The sequence below is a fragment of the Pituophis catenifer genome, unplaced genomic scaffold (genome assembly GCF_029215685.1).
Source record: "Pituophis catenifer annectens isolate HBS135680 unplaced genomic scaffold, rPitCat1.0.hap2 SCAF_1, whole genome shotgun sequence".
Classification (NCBI taxonomy): domain Eukaryota; kingdom Metazoa; phylum Chordata; class Lepidosauria; order Squamata; family Colubridae; genus Pituophis; species Pituophis catenifer.
The window spans coordinates 320,097,149-320,118,748 of NW_027256881.1; the positions used below are offsets into that span (position 1 = coordinate 320,097,149).

Here is a 21,600-nt window from a genome sequence, read left to right on the forward strand (position 1 = left end):
ACATTTGTTTTAAATAAAAGATTACATGAAAAAATATTCAGTAGAACAGTGTCCAAGTTGCAATACTAATCAGCTTACCAGAAATTTTCTTGAACTCAGTGACAGTTCCCAGTAAACATGCAACTCTCTCTCAAAAGTGTTATGTATGGAATCCAAGAAGAGAGATTGCATTTGTCTTTTACAGCAAAAAAGATGATTTAATCAGTTCCAAGGAAGAGCTTAGCTGGCACATTCTTTCCTTATTCATGTCTTATTGAGTACCTTTTCCTTCAATTAATTTTGACCGCATGAAAATGTGTAACTGGTTCTTCACTCTCCTTCATTATGTTTTCTACATCAAAAGCATGATTATTTATGTAAACTAAGGATAATCCTCAATTTATGATGAATATTGAGCCCAAAATTAATGAATGTCAAGCTCTATAACAACGTGAAGGAAGAATGCAAGAAAACAGAGCTGAAGAAATAGACACTGTGTCAATTTATATTACGCAAACACAATTCAATCTGCACATCTGACTTACGGATTTAGCAACAGCACTTAGACTTATATACCACTTCACAGTGCTTTACAGCCCTCTCTAAGCGATTTACAGAGTCAGCACGTTGCCCCCAACAATTTAGGTCCTCATTTTACCAATCTTGGAAGGATGGAACCCTTGAGCCAGTGAGTTTCGAACGGCCAAACTGCCAGTAATTGGGAGTCAGCAGGATTAGCCTGCAATATTGCATTCTAACCACCATGCTACCACGGCTCTTAGAACCATTTGATTGACAGAGTCCTTGGATAAATTAGATACTGAAATCAAAACCCACTACATTTAGAGAGAACAACTTTCAATGAGCAGTTTTGCAACTTTAGGGCATACAATTGTTCAGAGGTTGTTTTGGTTATCCTGTGTGATATTGCAATACACAATGAAAACAAAAATCATCTTGGCCTCCTAGCATGTAAGTCTGTCTAAGAATCCAAAGAGTGGTCACATAAGCTAACTCACAGGACAATCTGTTCTAAAAGTATTTTTTATTATGGACACGGATTAGAATTCAATGGAAATACTTTGTGCAATTCTTCCACTCAAACATAATATTTTGCTTCCAAATATGCAGCAAATGTTGTGCCTCATGGTCACCATGTCCTCAGGCAAGGAAAAAAGATACTCCCAACTAATTCTGCAACTCTGTCTCATTCCCATTCTCACAGACGGTACCATTTCCCCAAAAAAGCTAGATTTCAAATTGCTACACAACAAGTGTTTTTAGAATAACAATCACCAACATTTGATGATATTCAAGCAGATCTCCTGAATGTCCTCCCAACTCAGGTCTGAATACAACTAAAAAAGGTGGGATTTGATTGGGAATTGCTCATGTAGCTGCCCATCTCTGAGCAGCTCCCTATCAAATCACATCTTCCACAATAATGCCCCCAACTCAATTAAATCTGTCAATTTTTCTCTTTCAGTGCAACGAAGCCATCCCATTTATGAACTCTAGCAGGCATATTAATCACCATCAAGAATTCTCTCCAACAAAAAGCAATACTTGATTGAACCTACCAACAAAACAACTAATCACAAATTCTTTTTGCTGACCTGTAAATGATGCCTCTCTCGTGAAGGAACATGAGGGCTGAAATGATTTCTGCAGCATAGAATCGGGCTCGGACTTCATCAAAGCGACGGGATTTCTGGATATGGAACATCAAATCCCCTCCATTCACAAACTCCATAACAAAGAAGAGGCGATCCTGATCAAAGGCAATACCACATACCAGCATCAGTGGAAAGATGTTAATTGTATTTCTTTTTCTCTCCCCACATAGAATTTCTTTTTAAAATCCCTTTGAATTGAAACAGCCGCAAAAAGAGCAAAATATTCAGGATTTTACCCCCATAAACCAAATTACATGGTATTTGACCAACCTAATTCAATCCTGGAATGACCTTTTTGTTCTGGATTGGACATTGGAAATCTGGATTTGCTCTCACTGCAACCCCAGTTCAGAGTGCCTGCTATACATTCAGCATTTATATTGACAGAAAGAGATCAAATGTCCCGTTTTATTGAAAATAACTCTTTATTTGAAAAGCCATTGGAGGTCTGACCTCCATTTGAAACAGAGTTTTATTTGAACGGCTATCAAATGCAAAGAAGGTAGAACAAATGCTGATTCTCATCCTGCTAGTCAACTGGTAGCATTTGGGCGGAAGGCTAAGCAAGCATACCAGTGGTGAGGTAGTCCCAGCGGTGAAATCCAATTACCTTCGCTACCGGTTCGGGATGCACACACATGCCTCTTCTGTGCACATGCAGAACCTTCTGCACATGCACAAATGGTAAAAAAAAATGGGACGTCCCAGCGGGTGGACGGAGCCTCCTACCACCGGCGCTACCGGTTCAGCGAGCCGGATAGAACTGGGGGGCGGGGATTTCACCTCTGGGTAATCCCCTCTGTAAGGTGAATTGGTTTATATTTCTTACATAATTATAACAATGGTGTCTACATAAAAAATAAATGCACTTCCACTTTTTGAGGATGGGTGAGTAGATAAATAATCATACTGGGTTTTGGTAAATGCAAGAAGACAAGATCTCCTTTAACTGTTTCAGTTACGAGTCAATGAGTTTGTCTGGCTATAAGAGTTGCGCAATCAATATGTAGTTATGACTAAGTAGTGGCAAAGGAGCCAGGCGATTTGTTCTTCAGGAAGTTCTATCAGGGAAATGAAGTACTTATACTGAGATCAAGCACAGACTACATACTGTAGATGACAAAGACTTATTTTCTGTTATTCCACAGAGGAGGACAAGAAACAATGAGTTAAAACTATAAAGACAGACATTATGAGGAACCTCTTGACAAAATGAGTTATTAACTAGTGAAACAAGCCAGTTCATGAAATGGTGACTTCTCCTTCACTAGAGATCTTCAAACAGAGCCTACATAGTGATCTGTAAAAGCTGTACTGGAACAGGAAAGAGACTGGATGACCTCTAAGTTCCCTTCTTACTCTATGATTCTATGACACTTTACAAAATCCTCTTAATGAGTTAAATTTATCTCTCATTTGCTATCTGCATGCCTATAACCGTGGTGGCGCAATGATTAGAATGCAGTACTGCAGGCTACTTATGGGGTATTTTAAATTCAGCCAAATTATTTAATTCGTTTTTAATTCATTTTAATTTTTTTGTATTTATGTGTTTTATCTCGTGGCTGTTCACCGCCCTGAGTCCTTCGGGAGAAGGGCGGTATAGAAATTTAATAAAATAAAATAAAATAAATAAATAAATACTTCTGCTGACTGCTGGCTGCCAGCAGTCTGGCAGTTCGATTCCCACTGGCTCAAAGTTGACTCAGTCTTCCATCCTTCCGAGGTCAGGTAAAATGAGGACCCAGATTGTTGGGGGCAATATGCTGACTCTGTTTACAGAGGGCTGTAAAGCACTGTGAAGTGATATATATATATAAGTCTAAGTGCAACTGCTATAGCTATATATTTTGTTTAAAAAAATTACAGAATAACAGAACACATTTGGAAGGGACCTTGGAGGTCTTCTAGTCCAACCCTGCGCTCAGGCAAGGAACCCTATACCATTTCAGACAAATGGTTGTCCAATCTCTTTTTTAAAAATTCCAGTGTTGGGGCATTCACAACTTCTAGAGGCAAGTCATTCCACTGATTAATTGTTCTCACTGTCAGGAAATTTCTCCTTAGTTCTAGGTTGCTTCTATCCTTGATTAGTTTCCATTCATTGCTTCTGGTCCATATTAATATAGATATCTACCTATTTATGGACTTGAGCATGATGAAATAACATAACATTATAACAATGTTGAAACAGTTAAAATGGGTATCCTGGAATCCTTTGTTTTTTTTCTGATAATTGACTCAAAAGCAAGATTAGACAAACAGTTTATGCTGCCAGTTTGCTAGAATTAATGATATCATGCAGCTTTAAATATATATGTATGACAAGGGCAGAGGAGTTAAAAACAAGTTTGGAGGGAGTATCATCATTAGAACACATTGTGCCAATCTCCTAAACTTGGGCGATGGCAGGACACGGACATCATGGTGATAGGAATAATATGTTATGATGGAAAACCAGAGCTGCAAAAGATTTCCTCCCTTTTCTGCAAGAAACCGAAAGCTTTGTGAAGTCAAATTAAGGCGTGGGGCTCAGTCAGTAGTCTCTCTCTTCGGCAGGAACATAAAAAGTAGTGAAACTGAATTAAAGAGCTGCTGCTGGCTCTTTGCAACTACTGTAATCTCTTCCTCAATTAAAAAGGGCAAGCTGCTTTTTCGCTTGCAGCTTCTGCCACCTAGTGGTTACCCTCCCTTAAGCCTCAAAGATTTGAGTGGCAATTTAAAGACAAACAAAAAAGTTCTACATTGCACATGTTTCGTGGATCAGATTCATGGAGTTTAATCTCGAGGAAGGAATATCCTTTATCCATTGCTTTATGGGAAGAGCAAAGGAAAAGGAGAAAACACTAAAAGATGAGAGGGCAGAAAAAAATTCTCTATAAAGTGGCAACCATTAACCACGTAGCAGCTAGATGCAACAGCAGCAAGCTTACATAAACAGGTTAATAACATGTGATAAGAGGCCTTGTTCTGTGCTTAATCCAGGAGATACAGGTAATTGTCACTCAGCAATGGTAATTAGGACTGGGAATTCCATTGTTAAGTGACAGAGTCATAAAGCAGGGCATCATATGATTGCACTGATTTATGACGGCAGTTCTGGCAGTCCCAGTTGCTGTCTGTCAGTTGCAAATTCTGCACGGTCAAAGTGCCATGCAGTCATGTGATCACTATTTGTGACCTTGTGCCAACATCCCCTTGACGTTCCTTGCCAGAAATCAGCAATGAAGGTTGCAAATGGTGACCGTGTGGGACACTGCAACTTCATAAATGCCACAATTGGGCAATTGTGGTTGCCAAGTGCCCAAACTGAGATCAAACGACTGTGAGGACATTGTGCTGACTGCAACTATGAGGACCTGTTGTAAGTCTCCTGGTAAAGCATGGTCATAACTTTGAATGGTCGCTGACCAAGTACTCGTTAAGCAAGAAATACCTCCGTGCAATTAAACAACCTAACAAATTCCAGATCAGTTGTTTAATTATGAAATTAGTCTTTGTAATCCCTTGGTTCAAAGAGAGCAATCTTGAGGGCGTTTGACCTTTGTGTCTCAGGAAATTGAAATGATTCCCACTTGAATATTACCATTTCTGATGTCAGACACGTGTCCATCTTCTATTTCAAAACCTAGCCAACACTAGCTGATATCAAAAAAGCTAAGTAGTTTGGTGCTTGGATGGGAAACCATCAAGATATCCCAGATCTATAGACTAGACTGGGAAGTCAAAAACCATCCTGTGTGCAACAGACAGTTATTGTATTTTTTCTAAGAAAACAGCATGGATATGCTGTCAATAGGAGCTGAACTTGTCTCAACAGAGAAGTTGACATTGTCTGTTGCTGAGTAAGGGCTGATCAGTTTGTTCAGTGTCTGCATATTCCTTATTGGAGGATCAGCAGGTCCTCTGAAAGTATGGATAATATTTTTTGTAATGATGATGTCAGAGTAGATATAGAGCAGCGGTGAAATCCTCTGAAGTCTGCTACTGGTTCTGTGAGTCTGCTACTGAGTGCGCGCCCACACAGCGCTAAAAAAGGAAGCCTTCCGAGTCTGCAAAGGTAAGTAGAACAGTGAGGGGGGGGGATCTGCTGTGCCATGCAATTTAGATTAGCTAGAAAGCAGGAAATCCAACGATTCTAGCTAATATAAATTGCATGTCAACAGCTGATCGTCCCCCAGCTGATCGTCGGAAATACTGGTTCACCTGAACTGGTAGCATTTTTTACTACCAGTTCGGGAGAACCGGTCCGAACCGATAGCATTTCACTCCTGATATAGAGATATCTTTTCATCATCTTTATATTTTGTATAACTCAAGGTGGCATATATAACACTCCCGCTACATGAGCAGTGGAAGGATATGCAGATATAAGCATAAAACACTGAACATATTTGCCCTTCCACTAAAGTGAAGCAACCTCAGCTCAGATCGGTTGGACTACTCGCACTAACAACATTTTGGTTTCAGAGAAGAAACCTTTACCAGAAGGGAAACTGTTAAAGAAAACAAAATTGGAATAGAAGATTTTATTCAAAATCTGTGCATGTCTGACAGAGATATACCAGCTGAACATTTATTTTTTTTTGCAGCAAATAAGAACTAGATGGTCTCTAGGGACTCTTCAATTCTGTAATTCCATTTGATTCCAGAAAAACTGCAGGATCACAAACTCTAATGTAGGTCTTTTCCCAAAAAGTATTTTTATTTTGTGATCATGCTGATTCAATACGGAAAGGAGGGAATGCAGGACTCCCTGTGCAACTCTTCTGCCTCATTCACATCACTGAGAATTCATTGTCCTTCATTTTGTGAGCTTCCTATTTTCTTCGTTCTTCTTTCTACAGAAAACTATGAAGAAGAGTTTTTTTAAAAAATAGAATTGCTGCAACAATTCATAACTGGTAGTGCCAGAAGTCTTTGCCTCCCTCCTAAAGTTGTAAGGAATACTTACAGCGGTCTGAAAACAGCAGAAAAGCTGAGTGAGGAAAGGATGGTTTCTTGCTAAAGTCAGGATCCGTTTCTCTGTTAGGGTACACTCCACGTCATCATCTTGAAGAATGACATCTTTCTTCAGCACTTTGATGGCATAAAGATATCCTGTCTCTTTCGTTTTAGCCAGCATTACCTAATTTGGCACAAAGCAGGATTTTTAATTGAAAGTGAAACAAAACAAATAATTATGGAAGGATCTCAGAAACAGCAAGACATGATCTTTCCTGTTAACAGGTCAAACCTAGGTGTATTTGTTCAGAAATTAAGTAGTCCTCGACGTATGACTGGTTGCTTAGCAACCACTTGAAGTTACGACAGTTCTAACAGTTGGGGACTCCCACAGTAATGTGACTGCATTTCAGGCACATTTATGGCTGCTTGCAAAGCTCCACAGTCACATGACCATGCTTTACAATGGTTTTTGCTGAAAACCAGCATTTAATTCAAACCACACCCATAGCAAACCATTGGTTCATTTAATGGCTGCAGTGATTCACTTAACAACTGCCACACAAAGGTCATAAAAATAGGTCAGTCACATGGGGGACCCAATTTACAACTTTCATGAATTATGAACAGGCTCCATTGTAAGTCCACTGACTTACAGGACTACCTGTAAGTCACATGACATTAGATGGGGCCTCTCTGAATAAAAAAAACACATTGGCTGAATTCACACAGGATGCTGAGTTAGAAACAAGGCTTATGCTACTTTATTTGTTTTAAGGGACACAACACCCTTTAAATGACATGTTAGAAATTGCATATGAAGAGTAATTGAGGCCTCAGACTTTACTGAGAACTTAGTGAAAACAATGTAAAACACAAGAATAAATTTTAAAAACCCTTCATTTTGATTTAAAGTTAATAGCAGAAAGCATCTTCACAATTTAAAGGGACATGATGCAGTGTCTCTTAATGAATGTTATGCCCTTAATGCTATTTCTTATAAAGGTGGGGGAGCTGAGCAGATGTCATGGTTCAAAACAAAAATCCTGACAGGACTGCAATTTTGTACTTCTGTTATAAGAAATAATTTAGAAGCCTCTAGGTTTTAAGACAAAAATCAAACTAAAGTTATAGATTAATGTAATATATGAATGCAACTAAACCTTCCTTTAATGCAAATTCATTTCAAATAACCAAAAGTTACACCAGTATGGAAACTTCAGATCTCCACAGAACCACTTACCTTTCCAAAACTGCCTTTCCCCAGCACTCGGATGAATATGAGATCTTCAATTTTAAGCCTACTGGCTGAGACTTCAACCATCCCACTGCCATCCTTTGTGCTGTCTTTTTTCTGGCGTCTCAACGTTGATCTTGAGACTAACTTCTGTAAATATGAGTCATGAGTTGTTTTTTACAAAACAGCACTCAAATTTTCTCTGTGCCTATGAAGTTCAGAAACTCAATTTTGAAAAGAAAACCGTAACACTTTGAACATGGCATGAACAGGAGGAGGCAAGATGTACCTACCTGAGATTTTGGACATTAAACCTCATAAATAAATTAGCTTGACCTAATGGGAATTATAGTCCAAAATATTTAATTCACCCAGCTCGGCTTTAAAGAGTAGAACTATTCTTTAGAGGAGAGGGGAGGGACAGATATGAATGGAAAATGTATTGTATGTTTGTTGATTAAAGCAAGTGTGCAATAAACTGAATTGACTTGAATTACAAAATGTATTATACAAGTATGGAGTTGAAGATTGATTTCTGAATACAGTAGGAGTGGTATATGACGGAAATAAACCATGCATGAGAATTCACTGAAAGCTCAATGCTTAGCTCAACAATGAATAATGAATAAAGACAAGGGTGTCTGATATCCTCTTGATGGTGTAATGAATTTATGAATAAATGTATAAGGAATGTTTATGGTGACAACTGCTTAAGGACATGAACCTAGGTGGATTTTGTATGTAGATGATGAATTGTTCTTGGCTGAAAAGCTGAATGGTTCCCAGAATTATGGAACAAATGTATGCAACTGGAAATTAAAAACTAAAAGACCAAGGCAGTAATATTTGGCAGATAAATGAAATCAATAATTGCAAATTATATCAACATGTCAAAAACTAAGGCAAGTAAGTAAATGTGTGCCCTGTACCTTGAGAGAATGTTTACTAAAGATGGGAAAAGAAATAAGACATTTTAAGATGTGAAAATGCTGGTAGAAACGTAGCAGGGTGACGTGCAGCCCATTGCAAGGAATGAATGTTTGTTTTAAAAAAGTGAAAATTGTTGGACAGAGAAGCAGTTTTCTCTACTTTGTCACACAGAGGTGAGAATTGGATGTACCAAGAGAAACATAGAAGTAAAGTTGAATGTGATGAAAATGGTATATTTAATAAATGTGTGTAGTAAAACAGGGATGGATGGATGGATGGATGGAGGGAGGGAGGGAGGGAGGGAGGGAGGAAGGAAGGAAGGAAGGAAGGAAGGAAGGAAGGAAGGAAGGAAGGAAGGAAGGAAGGAAGGAAGGACAAATAAATTTGGACTGAGCGCCAAAGTGAATAATTAGTGTAAAACAAATAGACTTAAGTGGTTTGGATATACAAAGAGAATGAATGAAGATCAAATTACAAAACAAATACATGAAGGAAGAGCGAATGGGTGGAGAGGAAAAGGAAGTTCAAGAAAGTCATGATTGAGATGGGAAGTTTAAAGAACAACAGAGAAGGGAAGATGTAAGATTAGTTTCCAAGGATAGAAAGTCAAGGAGCGGAATAGAAAATAATCTTGGTTTAAACTATATTAGTTATGTTTCCTTTTCCTTTCCTTATTACTTTAATCTCTTTGGGCTACTATTTCGTATTCCTTTCTGTTGTTTACCCTGAAAGGGAATAACATGCTGTCTATGCATGAATAGTCATGGTTCTGATCTCATCCTGTAGTGCATAAACTGTAAGCAACATATGTACACAGCTGTTTTTTTAAATCCAATTCACTGTGAAGAAGAAGAGGAGGGAAAACCAAGTTCTTACCCCATTTGGAGAGATATTTCCAGGTTGCAGTCCCATACATGCCAACGTCTTGGCTAGTTCTGCTGCATTCACTCCGCAGTTTGGAGCTACATTGGATTCGCACCGAATGTGTACATTTATTTTACACACTGAAAGTGAAAACAAAAGTTTTCAAACATTATTTCTGCCAGGGGCTGACACCGGAAGAACAAAACGATGCTTCTTTCCTAATGACAGCATGGGAACGCATGAGAGAAATCCAGTCCTTATTCTCTCCATTTGAACCACAGATCAAGGTTTGTTTATTCATTTATTTATTTTATTTATTAATCGTATTTCTATGCCACCCACTCTCCGAGGACTCTGGCGGCTTACAACAATCAACAGTATACTAAATAGCAAATTGCCCCCAACAATCTAGGTCCTCATTTTACTCACCTCAGAAGGATGGAAGGCTGAGTCACCCTTGAGCCGGTGAGATTTGATCTACTGATCTGCTGAACTAACAGTCAGCTGAAGTAGCTGCAGTACTGCACTCTAACCACTGTACCACCTCGGCTCTTCTTTATGCAGAGTGTTCAATCATACCACATGAATCCAAGCAGTTGTGCTTTATTTAACCATTGTTAAACAAAACACAGGATGTATGCTACACACCAGTTTGATGAATATCATTTTACCTTCCCTGTTTAATGCTGAATCTGCAGCACAAGAGTTAAGTGCAATATCCCTCACACAGTGGTGAAATCCAAATTTTTTTACTACCGGTTCTGTGGGCGTGGTTTGGTGGGCATGGTGTGGTTTGGTAGGCATGGCTTGGTGGGCATGGCAGGGGAAGGATACTGCAAAATCTCCATTCCCACCCCACTCCAGGGGAAGGATATTGCAAAATCTCCATTCCCACCCTACTCTGGGGCCAGCCAGAGGTGATATTTGCTGGTTCTCCAAACTGCTCAAAATTTCCGCTACCGGTTCTTCAGAACCCGTCAGAACCTGCTGGATTTCACCCCTGCCCTCACAGATCATCACTCAGCTACTGTTCATTTAGTTCAGTGGTCTCCAAACATGACAACTTTAAGACTTCTGGACTTCAATTGCCAAAAGAAATTCTGGGAGTTGAAGTCCACAAATCTTAAAATTGCCAAGTTTGGAGACTCCTGATCACTTCCCCTGGACTTGTTCCATATCTGAACAGTTCATACTTAACATCTATGGAGATTCTCAGTCATCATACTTATTTACAATACTTTTTGTACATACTTACAAACCCTCAGTTCATATTTAACATGCAAATCAATATGTACCTTAATTGAACACAATATGGAAATAAAGAATATCAAAGTTCCTTTCCTTGCCATGTCTATCCTTTACTCTTATCGAACATGGGTATTTCAGCATTCCCTAGAGCCCCAGGAATTTAGTAGTGAAATTAGGCAGCACATTGCTGGGAAAAAAATGAAATCCAAACAGTGTACAAGTTTTCACTTATACACAACTGGGGAAAAACCTAGCTCTACCTAGATATGCTGATATCCCAGCACTTCCAACTTCAGAAAAACATGGTTGGAAGAGACCTTGGAGATCTTCTGCTCCAACCCCCTGCTCATATCCTATACCATTTCAGACAATGGTTGTCCAAGCTCTTCTTAAAAATCTCCACCCACAACTTCTGGAGCACCCACAACTTCTGGAGGCAAGTTGTCCCATTGATTAATTGTTCTAATTGCCGGGAAATTCGTCCTTAGTTCTAGGTTGGTTCTCTCCTTGATTAGTTTCCAACCATTGCTTCTTGTCCTGCCTTCAATATTGTCACTTTCTGGGTGCTCTGCTAAATAGTGCCCCTGACCACCTCTATTTTAAAAAAGAAAAAAAAAAGCTCTGTTGCCTAATCCTGCTCTAGAATATTAGCAAGCAGATATGATCTATCAGCAATGCAATGCCTGATAATTCAGGCCTATTTTCATTCCTCTCCCTAATCTCCTCCTTATGAAATATACTACATTTATAGCCAAATCTTAGGGATGCCTAACTAGGTAATATAGGTAAAAACTGGTACCATGTTTCCCCCAAAATAAGACAGGGTCTTATATTAATTTTTGCTCCAAAAGATGCATTTTAGCTTATTTTCTGGTTAGGTCTTATTTTGGGGGAAATACAGTACTAAACACCTCTGTCTGGTTGACTATCTTAACGGATGCTTATTTTGGGGGTAAGGCTTATATTACGAGCATCCTGAAAAATCATGCTAGGGCTTATTTTCCAGTTGGGTCTTATTTTTGGGGAAACAGGGTACATGCCAGTGGTGAAATGTAAAATTTATTACTACCAGTTCTGTGGGCTTGGCTTGGTGGGAGGGTAATGTGACTGGGTGGGCGTGGCCAACTTTTTTTTTTGTTTTTTACTTTTAAAATCATTTTTTCTACCTACTCTTCGGCTGAAGAGATTGTTAAAAATGCTTTTAAAAGGCTCTGACGATCCCAGCTGTGTTGCCTGATCATCAGAGGCTTTTTTTCTTTTAAAAGCATTTTTTTTTTTTTGCTTTTAAAAGAAAAAAAAGCCTCTGACGATCAGGCAACTCAGCTGGGATCGTCAGCGCCTTTTAAAAGCATTTTTTCTACCTTCTCTTTGGCTGAAGAGGAGGTAGAAAAAATGCTTTTAAAAGGCGCTGACGATCCCAGCTGAGCCGCGGGATCGTCAGAGGCATTTTTTTTTTTACTTTTAAAAGCATTTTTTCGGCCAAAGAGGTTGTAGAAAAAATGCTTTTAAAAATAAAAAAAAACCCTCCGATTATCGTGTGGCTCAGCTGGGCATGGGAGGGGGCAGGGATTTCTGCTACCGGTTCTCCAAACCACCCACCACCATTACTACTGGATCGGGCGATCCGGTCCGAACCAGGAGCATTTCACCCCTGGTACATGCAAAATTTGTGCAAATGGCGGGGGGGAGTGCAGCCTATTCTAGTGTTGCATCAAGTATGCCCTCCCTACACACATACACACAATTCAGAACAGGAAAACTAAATGAATTCCTCAGAGAAGGACTCTCATCTTTGTGTAGATTTTCAACTTACTTTTGCACTGGAGCCCTTGTCGCAAGATTCCCCAGAGGAGAGAGCCACAGTGATCACAGAAGGTTGGCACTTTGTAATTGTGGATTCTGAACTTGTGTGGGATATTGATTCCAAATCTCTGCTCAGAAAACTGAGGAAGAAAAAGCAGCAAAAGAAGAAAAGTTGGTGATAAGTGATCAAATAATAACGGTTGACCAATCCTTATTTCTCAGCTTGCAGTTCTTGAAGCAAGGCAGACAGAGAATGTTATTCCCCCCCCCCCCCATTTGATAGGTAAGGAAGAAAAGAGAGAGCCAGGGTTTGGGGCTTAAGAGTTTGATTTAATGTTACTAAAACGTAAAGTCGGTGTCATGAGTTTTCTTCTCACAGCAAATAATTTGGACAGAAGGAATGAATATAAGTTAGGACAAGAAGTTAAAGTTCCAGGGTTGAACTGTGAGGTCCTTAGTATTCTTTGAGCTTGTTTGTTTTCTTGCATTACCTTTATCGATGATGTTACCTATTTGGGCAATGAAATGTCTGCAAGAAAACAACCAAGCCCAGAGAGCACCAAGGACTCCCAAGTTAAATCCTTCCCCCATCACCACTCACAACTTGTATTTTTGATTCAGCTGGTCCCAAACATGCCAGCTATGGCTACTTGTTAAAGCAAAAACCAGGATCTACCATCTCTTCTCACAAAAGAAAGCAAATCAAATCACATCTAGCTTGATTTTGAGGCTGAAAAATGGTTTGCCCAAAACTGAGTAAACCCAGATGCTCTTCCCATCCAATCAGTAAAAATCACTATCTGATTAGCTTTTAATTGATGTTAGCACAAATTTCAGATAACTTAACAGCTACTCTAAAATAAGGGCAATTTTATGATGGGCTGTCAATCAGTTCAGAGTCAGTTAAATTACTTCTCATTTGTTACTTTTCTGCAAATATTACAGGCTTAATTAATGCTCTTGTTAGATCTTATATTTTAGGCTGATTTTAACCGTGTTATTGTAATGTAGTTACTGATGAGTCAATATGAAATGTTTGCATCTACCACTGTTAGTCTTTTAACTGTATTGTTTCAATTACTTCTACATCTGAACTCCCCACATTCAGAAAACCAATATTTCAGGGAATTCAGGCTAGATTCTTCCTGATCTAGTTTCTACATGAGGGAATCCTTAACCTGAGAAACATTCAGACATGCTCTTTCTCATCTCTCTTCTCAAATGATACAATGATCAAGAAAATGGCTATATATTTTTCTGAACATGATTCCTGAATTCATCCAGATGGCAAAATAACAATTGTTTCACAAATGCCATGACATAATTCCACATCAGATATAATGCTTCAGCTGAACTCCTATATATTAAAATAAGACAAAAGTTGTAACACATTGGTACAAGCCTGATATCTAACTAAACTGTGAATCTTGAGAACCTGATACAGAACTAAAGTCAAAGTGCATAATATAAGACATAGAAGTAATATGATTAAAAGATAAAATAAATAAAACAAAACAAAACAAAAAAAAGATAAATTGAGCATTTGACAGCATAGGTTATATGTTCTTCGTTCAGACAAACCTCTTTGAATGCCGAGGCTATCGGTACTTAGTACTAAAAGATCATAATAAATATAGGTAGAACAATCATTGGTAATAGTGAACTTGTAGCAGATTTAATTAAGTCAAAGTGTTGTCAATGAATCTTGCTGGCTATTAAACAACAGTTGGTTTTGCTGATCACCTTGATCAGCTAAAGGATAGCTGATCACCTTGACCAGCTAAAGGATAGCTGAGATTTTAAAAAGTCATTATGGTCTGGAGATCAACTTAATGAAAGTGTGATAAATTTGTGCTGTTGATCTTGATACTACTGACAATAAAAATGCATGCGGGATGGCTTCGGTGGCTTCTGATTTACAGTAATAAAGACATTCATTATATGGGTCTTTCTGGAAATTCTGTCTTCCAGAATTTGCAGGGCATTACAATGTGCAAACATGAGAGCTCTTTGAAATTTTGGCATGGTGATCAGATTAAGCTATCTACTAGGCTTATCACTGGTAACCTATTTCCTTAAAAAGGCATTAGGATGAATGAGGCTCTGCTCAGTTTGGTGCTCAAATGTATTCATTGTCTGAGGTTATCCCTGGCCAAGTCATATCCCATTGTTTTTAGTGCATTAGGAGAGCAGCCATAGTGGTACAGTATCCTTAGACCATCTATTTCATTTCATGATGATCACTAGAACATAGTATGCTCACAAAATGTAAAGACTGCTTACTTCTTTGCAAAACAGACATGGCATTTAAAAACTAACAGGGAACTTCTTGGACTTAAGCGAATTTCAAATATAATTCTTCAATTATAACTTAATTAAATTCCATAATTAAATATAGAATAATACTTGAATAATTTCAAATATTCTTCTCATCCTTCCTATTACCTATCTCCTTCTACTCATGACTATAACCTTGTTGCTTGTATCTTTATTATTTATATTGTTTTATTTAGTCTTCTAGTATGATTTTGATTGCTTATTTAGAATCCTATGACTATTACTAAGTGCTTTATCTTATTATTCTTGATTAATGTATTTTTTATGTACACCGAGAGCTTATTCACCGAAGACAAATTCCTTGTGTGTCCAATCACACTTGGCCAATAAAGAATTCTTATTATAAAATCTAAAAACCAATCAAGGTGAATATTTTCTTCTAACAATTTACTTGAATTAACCAATTATGGTAGGGTCTTAAAGTTATAAATAAAACAGAATAGCAGAACATTCTCTTTCTCTGCACTCGGTTACCTTCTTTTAATTGTTGCCATGACTGTACACTGCCCAGTCACATTAAGTTCAATGAATGGCCATATAAATTTGTTAAATAAATAAATACATTTGATGTTATCTTTATTAGCACTGATTGGATGATACCTTTACTCTTTGCATTGCCACATCAATTTTTCACAAACCAACGGAGTTAAGTACCAGGTAAATAGAGGCATGAAGGTACTTCAAACATCAAATAAAGCATAATGTAGATAATGTATTATCTAAGGAATAATACATTATGTCATAATGCTGCAGTTGACAACATATTTAATTAGTCAGATGCTACTGAGTTAGGTTTTGACTCCTGTATGTGTTATCCATCTTGATCTGTCTTTAGTAATTCGTAGCTATTCCAAAACCATTCCCGTAATCACTTTGGTCCTGAATTAACAACATGCAGAACTACAAATGTGTAACTGTGACTTTACCTTCATATCCATCTTCTTTTTATTATTCTGGCACGTGCAAGCTGTAACTATGAGTTGGTGACAACGCTTGTGCACAACACACGTGCAAACTGGAAAAGAAGGCAGAAAAGGGAAACAATGGAAACTATCAGAAACTAATACAGAAAAGTAATATTTGCTCTTAGATGGACTAAATTTTTATTGCCACTGATCCAAACAATCTGGGGTATGTGCAAAGAAGGACAATAAAAAAGGTCAGGACTGGAAATTTACCCTTTAAGGACTGAAAGGCAGAAAAAAGTTTAAAATATTTAGTGAGCCACAAAAAAGTATTCATTCTAATCTCCCATTCACTGCAAGCAGATTGTGTAAAAAGGAGAAAATGATAAATGTGTAGGGCATAATGTAACCCTAACAATAACTTACTGTACCTTGGCACTGGTATCCCTGTTTTCCAAATACTCCCCTGTTGAAGATAAAGCAGAGGCAACATATGACTCAGGATGAGATCAAACACTTAAAAAGTAGGTCAGGTAATCTGACACAAGAACAAAACAAAGATTGAGAGGCAACTGCGAAGTTCAAAATGTATATTGTATCAGCAACATGGGGAGAGGTAAACTCAGCTTAAACTCTAAGAAGACAAAGTTATTTTTCATCCAGAAACATTTAGGCACTCTGGAAACTTTAGTACTAGTGATGGAATCATTCTCCCTTTAACAGAGCAGGTGTGTCACAGGATTCATAGTTAGTGTTGGAAGAGCAAGTGGAAGCTGTGACTCAGGGATACTTTGACCAGCTTTGGCTGATATGCCAAGTATGTCTCCATCTGGAGGTACAAGCCTTGGTGAGGATAAGGCATGCCTTTTCCACCCTATCTTGACTACTGCAATGTACTAGGTGAGGCTGCCTTTGAAAGTAACTCAGAAGCTACAGCTCACACAGAATGCAGTAGCCAAATTGTGGTGGGTGAAAGCTGCTATTTCAGGATAGCACTTATTTTGCAATGCTGCACCCAGTTTAAAGTGTAGGGTATTACTTATGAAGTCCAATATGGCACAACACTGGGTTTCATCAAGAACCGCCTTACCCAAAAGGATTCTGCCTTCCTGTTTTGAACTATGAGGGAGGCTTGCTCAAGGTTATCAGAGCTGAAAGGGATGTGAACTAGAAGGAATCTCTGCAAGACTGCCCCCATAAGGTAGAACATGCTCCTTCATTCTTGGTATTCCAAAAATCTCTAAAGGGCATTTAACTGGTGGACACAACACAACCGTTTTCTTTAGCTAAGTAAAACCAATTAGAAATGGTGAGTTTTCATTTATGGGTTGCTTATTTTGCTTTCATTGTTAAATGACCAGAGTCAATTGATTAAGATAGTATAAACATTTTGTAAATACATTTTAAAATACATAAAATCCAAGTTTAGATGATGAATCTTACTTCCAGTATTAATAAAACTCAGAATGAATTCCAACTAAAATTTATAATCAAAACTGTAAGAGAAAAATTTAAATACAAAATTCAGTGCAAACTCTTAGTAGGATGTAAGCACCACAAATCTCCATGAGATTAATCTCAGGAACATGTGCATCTGTCATAGCCTATCAATCCCATCCTTTCCACAAGAATTGAGATAGAAATCCTGTTAGGTTTGATGTAGCTTACATAGAAATAGATGAGCTTTGGCTAATAGCCACAGTGTTGTTTTATTTTAATGATCAAACTCTATGAACATACTTATGTAAATTGTAATAAATGTCCCTATATTGTACTAACTGGCACCCAAAATGTTTCAGCCCACTCCAACAAACAGTTTGCAATACAAATTTCTTTCTTCAGTTAATGAACAACAAGAAACATATTTATGAAAACATGCACTCATTGCTTTGTGTTTTAAAAGTGAGAGAATTTCACAAAACTGTTCTGAGTGGAACTATTTAGGACATTGCAAATATCATCCAATAAGCAGTCTGCATTTGATGGAAAGATCCATGCAATTGTGTTGACATATACACTGGAGGCATTTTAGGAGCATAACATGGATGGTAAGAGGGCTTTAAAGTTTGACCTGCTCCTCTCCTCTTTTGCTAATCAGATCTAGCCAACTGAACACATAAAAGAGCTTCCATGAGATCCAATGGAAGCTTTTTCACCAATGCAAACAGAGGCAAGGGCTCAATCTAGGCTGAGATTGTCATGGGGAAAAGCGGGGGAGTTAAAGCCCTAAATCTCCATGCCTGAGTCCTAATTCCATACAGTTATTAGTTGTGAAATTAATGGCTTGACTTGTTTGCTCCAACCAAAATTATTTTATACGTATTAGATAATATATAATTAATAGCCAATGATTGTAATAAAACCAGATGATGAGAATTTAGCAGAATAACAGAGTTGGAAGGGACCGTGGAGGTCTTCTAATCCAGTGGTCCCCAACCTTTTTATCGCCGCGGCCCGCTGAGCGCGCGCAGGGGTGGGAGCACGGCCCAGGAGCTTTTGCGCACGGCCCATTGCGCACAGCCCAAGAGCCTTTGCGCTGCAGCGTTCATGTCCCCCGGCCGCTGCGCGGCCCGGTGCCAGGTACTCCACGGCCCGGCACCGGTCCGCGGACCGGGGGTTGGGGACCACTGTCTAATCCACCCACTGCTTAAGCAAGAGACTCTATACCATTTCAGACAAATTGGCTGCCCAGCCTCTTCTTAAAAGCCTCCAGTGATGGAGCTCCACAACTTCTGAAGGCAAGCTGTTCCACTGTATCAACCATTTCAATCAAAGTAATTTGCATGTTTTAAAACGAAAGCTACAACTCTCTGTTGCTGAACCCTAAACTTCAGATCACATTCGACAGTATCTACATTGATTCCACTATCTTCACCAGTACCGGAAAGTACCTCCAACTCTTCCCCTCCAGAATTGATAGTTTGCATAGCTTTGATTAAAGCTGCTTTCAGGGAAAGTATCAGATCTTAAGTCAGTGATTACTCTTGTTCTAAACTCTCTTTTTGATCCGAAGAATAAGTGTTTTGGTAGCCTGCTCTTGACTTGTTTAGGGATTAGGCTGCTCATTCTGAATTCAGCAGGTGGCAGCAGCTGGCTTTAAATATGTGGCCCAGAAATTAAGCAGGGTCAGGACCTGGTTAGTACCTGGAGGGGAGAATTCCAGAGAATGCCAGGGCTGTAAAACAAAGCTGGGGTGTAAACACACATCCTGGAAGGAGGCAATTCTAAATCACTTCTGAACTGTGGCCAGGAAACCACATGGATGTATTTATAAAGTCACAAGGAATTGAGATCAACCCAAAAGGAACTTTATACTTAGTAAAAAGGGCAGCAACTTCCTAGGTGAAAGCTCCCATTCAAGCCTGTTTTCATTTCAAGCATACCAGATAAATTCCCGACAGTGTGAGCAGTACGTTGGTTGCCGTAAGTATGTTGCCATAAACTTGTGTCCGTTGACTTGGTGAACTCTCCTGCGCATGGCCCGTTGGCGTTTCCGCGTGAAGTTTTTAAAGATCCTGTCCCTCTGGAGTGTTCCTGGGAACCCAAAGAGAATGGTTAAACAAGTGAATAAATTGCTGCCTGTCATTCAAATGTCATGACTTCTCCTCTATTGCTGTTTTCCTTTAATTTTCCACCCATGTTTATCCCAAAGCAATTTATCTTTAGCTTCTTCCATTACTTTGCAACATCCTGTTTCCTTTAGTTATCACTTCATTCTCCCTGTTAACCTGTTAGCAAACCCTAAAGCAAGGTTCCTACTAGACTGCGTGGGTTTCTTCTAGCCAATCTTATTTTTAGTATCCTTCTCCTTTGGTTTCCATCTCCTATCTGAAGTCTCACTTTCTCTTTCGTACATCAAAATGCAGAGCTTGATTTAAGTGTAGGCACGTGGCATTATGAAGGCCAGTTTTACTCTTTTGGGTGCTAAAATGCCTTAGATCACAACTGACAAAGTCGTATCCTTTAAGTTTCATCAGGGTATCCTTAATTCAGGAAGTAGCAACTCCAATCTTTATTCCATATGAAGTATTCTGAATATTCAAATATATCACAAAAAGTATGAAGTATTTTGAATATTCAAATATATCACCAAAATCCAAAACATTTTACAGTACCTTATATTTATTAGGAGTTTCCTTGATTTTTTTTTTAAAAAAAACCTTGAATTTATATTAATGTTGTTATTGATTAAATAAACTCAACTACAGTTTTCCTGAACTGAATGATTAGTCTTTTTTCCCTTTAAAATTTTTTTATCATTAATTTCTTCCAGTTCTTCAAATCAGCTATTTTAATATCCACATGGTGCATACTTCCTACTTCTACATGTCACATGGTTTACATGTTGGATATGGTTTCAAGGCCTTCTGTCCAGTAAATTAATTTATAATCCAATTATTTTTAGAAGGAAAGAGAAATGTTATCTCTCTCTCTCCAAATTACATACAACAACCCCACAAAGGAGACAATTCTAGGAACAGTGAGTTGGTGATGAACTTAAACTGGCATTGGGTGCCCCAGAATCTTTCCAAGACATTGAGAGGTTTGGGGGCATATTCACTTGAACCCTCACCACTGCCATCCAATTTGCTCTTGATATATCTTATCTTGATATTTTTTTTGCTCGATTGTCTTTGACCATTGAAAATAACAGCCTAATAAAGGTTGGAAAGTTCAAAGACTAAAACAATTTGCCAGTATAGTTTATCTGATTAATTTTGCTGCCGTGAATGAAAAGTCTGGATTCATCTCATCATTTCCAAATTCTGAACTATACTTCACATAGTCCGCCACCTTGTAAGAGGTCCAGGCCCACTGACCCCATTGCTAGTCTCTATTATATTTTGTAAGATCAAGGCTGGGACTATGAACATGCGAAATTTTCAGCAAGAGCAGAATCTAATTCTGTAACATTCGGTAATTCGGTAACATTGTACTGCAAACTAGGGCATACAAAACCTTTGCCAGACCAATTCTCAAATACAGCTCGTCTGCCTGGAATCCACACTGTATATCGGACATTAATACAATGAGCGGGTTCAGAGGTATTTCACAAGAAGAGTACTCCATTCCTCTGCTCACAATAGAATATCTTATGCCACCAGACTCAAAATTTTGGACTTGGACAACCTGGAACTACGCAACCTATGGTCTGACCTAAGCATAGTACACAAAATTGTCTGCTACAACCTCCTACCTGTCAACAACTACTTCAGCTTCAACCTCAATAATACACGGGCAAACAATCAAGGTAAACTGCTCCAAACTCGATTGCAGAAAATACGACTTCAGCAACAGAGTGATCAATGCCTGGAATGCTCTACCTGGCCCCGTTGTTACATCCTCAAACCCCCACAACTTCAACCTCAAACTGTCTACCGTAGACCTCACCCCATTCCTAAGACGTCCGTAAAGGACGTACATAAGCACACCAGTGTGCCTACCGTCCTTGTCCTACTGTCCCCATTTATTTGTACTCATTTCCTGTGTTCATGTCCATGTTTATACTTATACTTGTTACCTTGTACATGTTTGACAAACAAACAAACAAACAAACAAACAAACAAACAAACAAATAAATAAATAAATAAATAAATAAATAAAGCTGCAGACCATGCTTAGTGAATGACACAAAGAGCAGCCACTGGTCTTATTGATAATAATGTCCTGTAAAGGA

General features: G+C 38.5%; 1 protein-coding gene across 1 annotated transcript in view; it reads right to left on the minus strand.

Moving 5' to 3' along the window:
• The window catches only part of PRKCH (protein kinase C eta), a 97,635-nt gene that overhangs the window by 36,857 nt on the left and 39,178 nt on the right, over positions 1–21,600 (minus strand). Inside the window, exons 3-10 of the mRNA XM_070931615.1 lie at positions 19,307–19,457; positions 16,355–16,389; positions 15,945–16,033; positions 12,692–12,821; positions 9,643–9,770; positions 7,843–7,986; positions 6,610–6,783; positions 1,596–1,750 (exon numbers count right to left, since the gene is read on the minus strand). Of these exons, the coding sequence (XP_070787716.1) occupies positions 1,596–1,750; positions 6,610–6,783; positions 7,843–7,986; positions 9,643–9,770; positions 12,692–12,821; positions 15,945–16,033; positions 16,355–16,389; positions 19,307–19,457 (1,006 nt within the window). The remainder of the gene's footprint in view (positions 1–1,595; positions 1,751–6,609; positions 6,784–7,842; positions 7,987–9,642; positions 9,771–12,691; positions 12,822–15,944; positions 16,034–16,354; positions 16,390–19,306; positions 19,458–21,600) is intronic.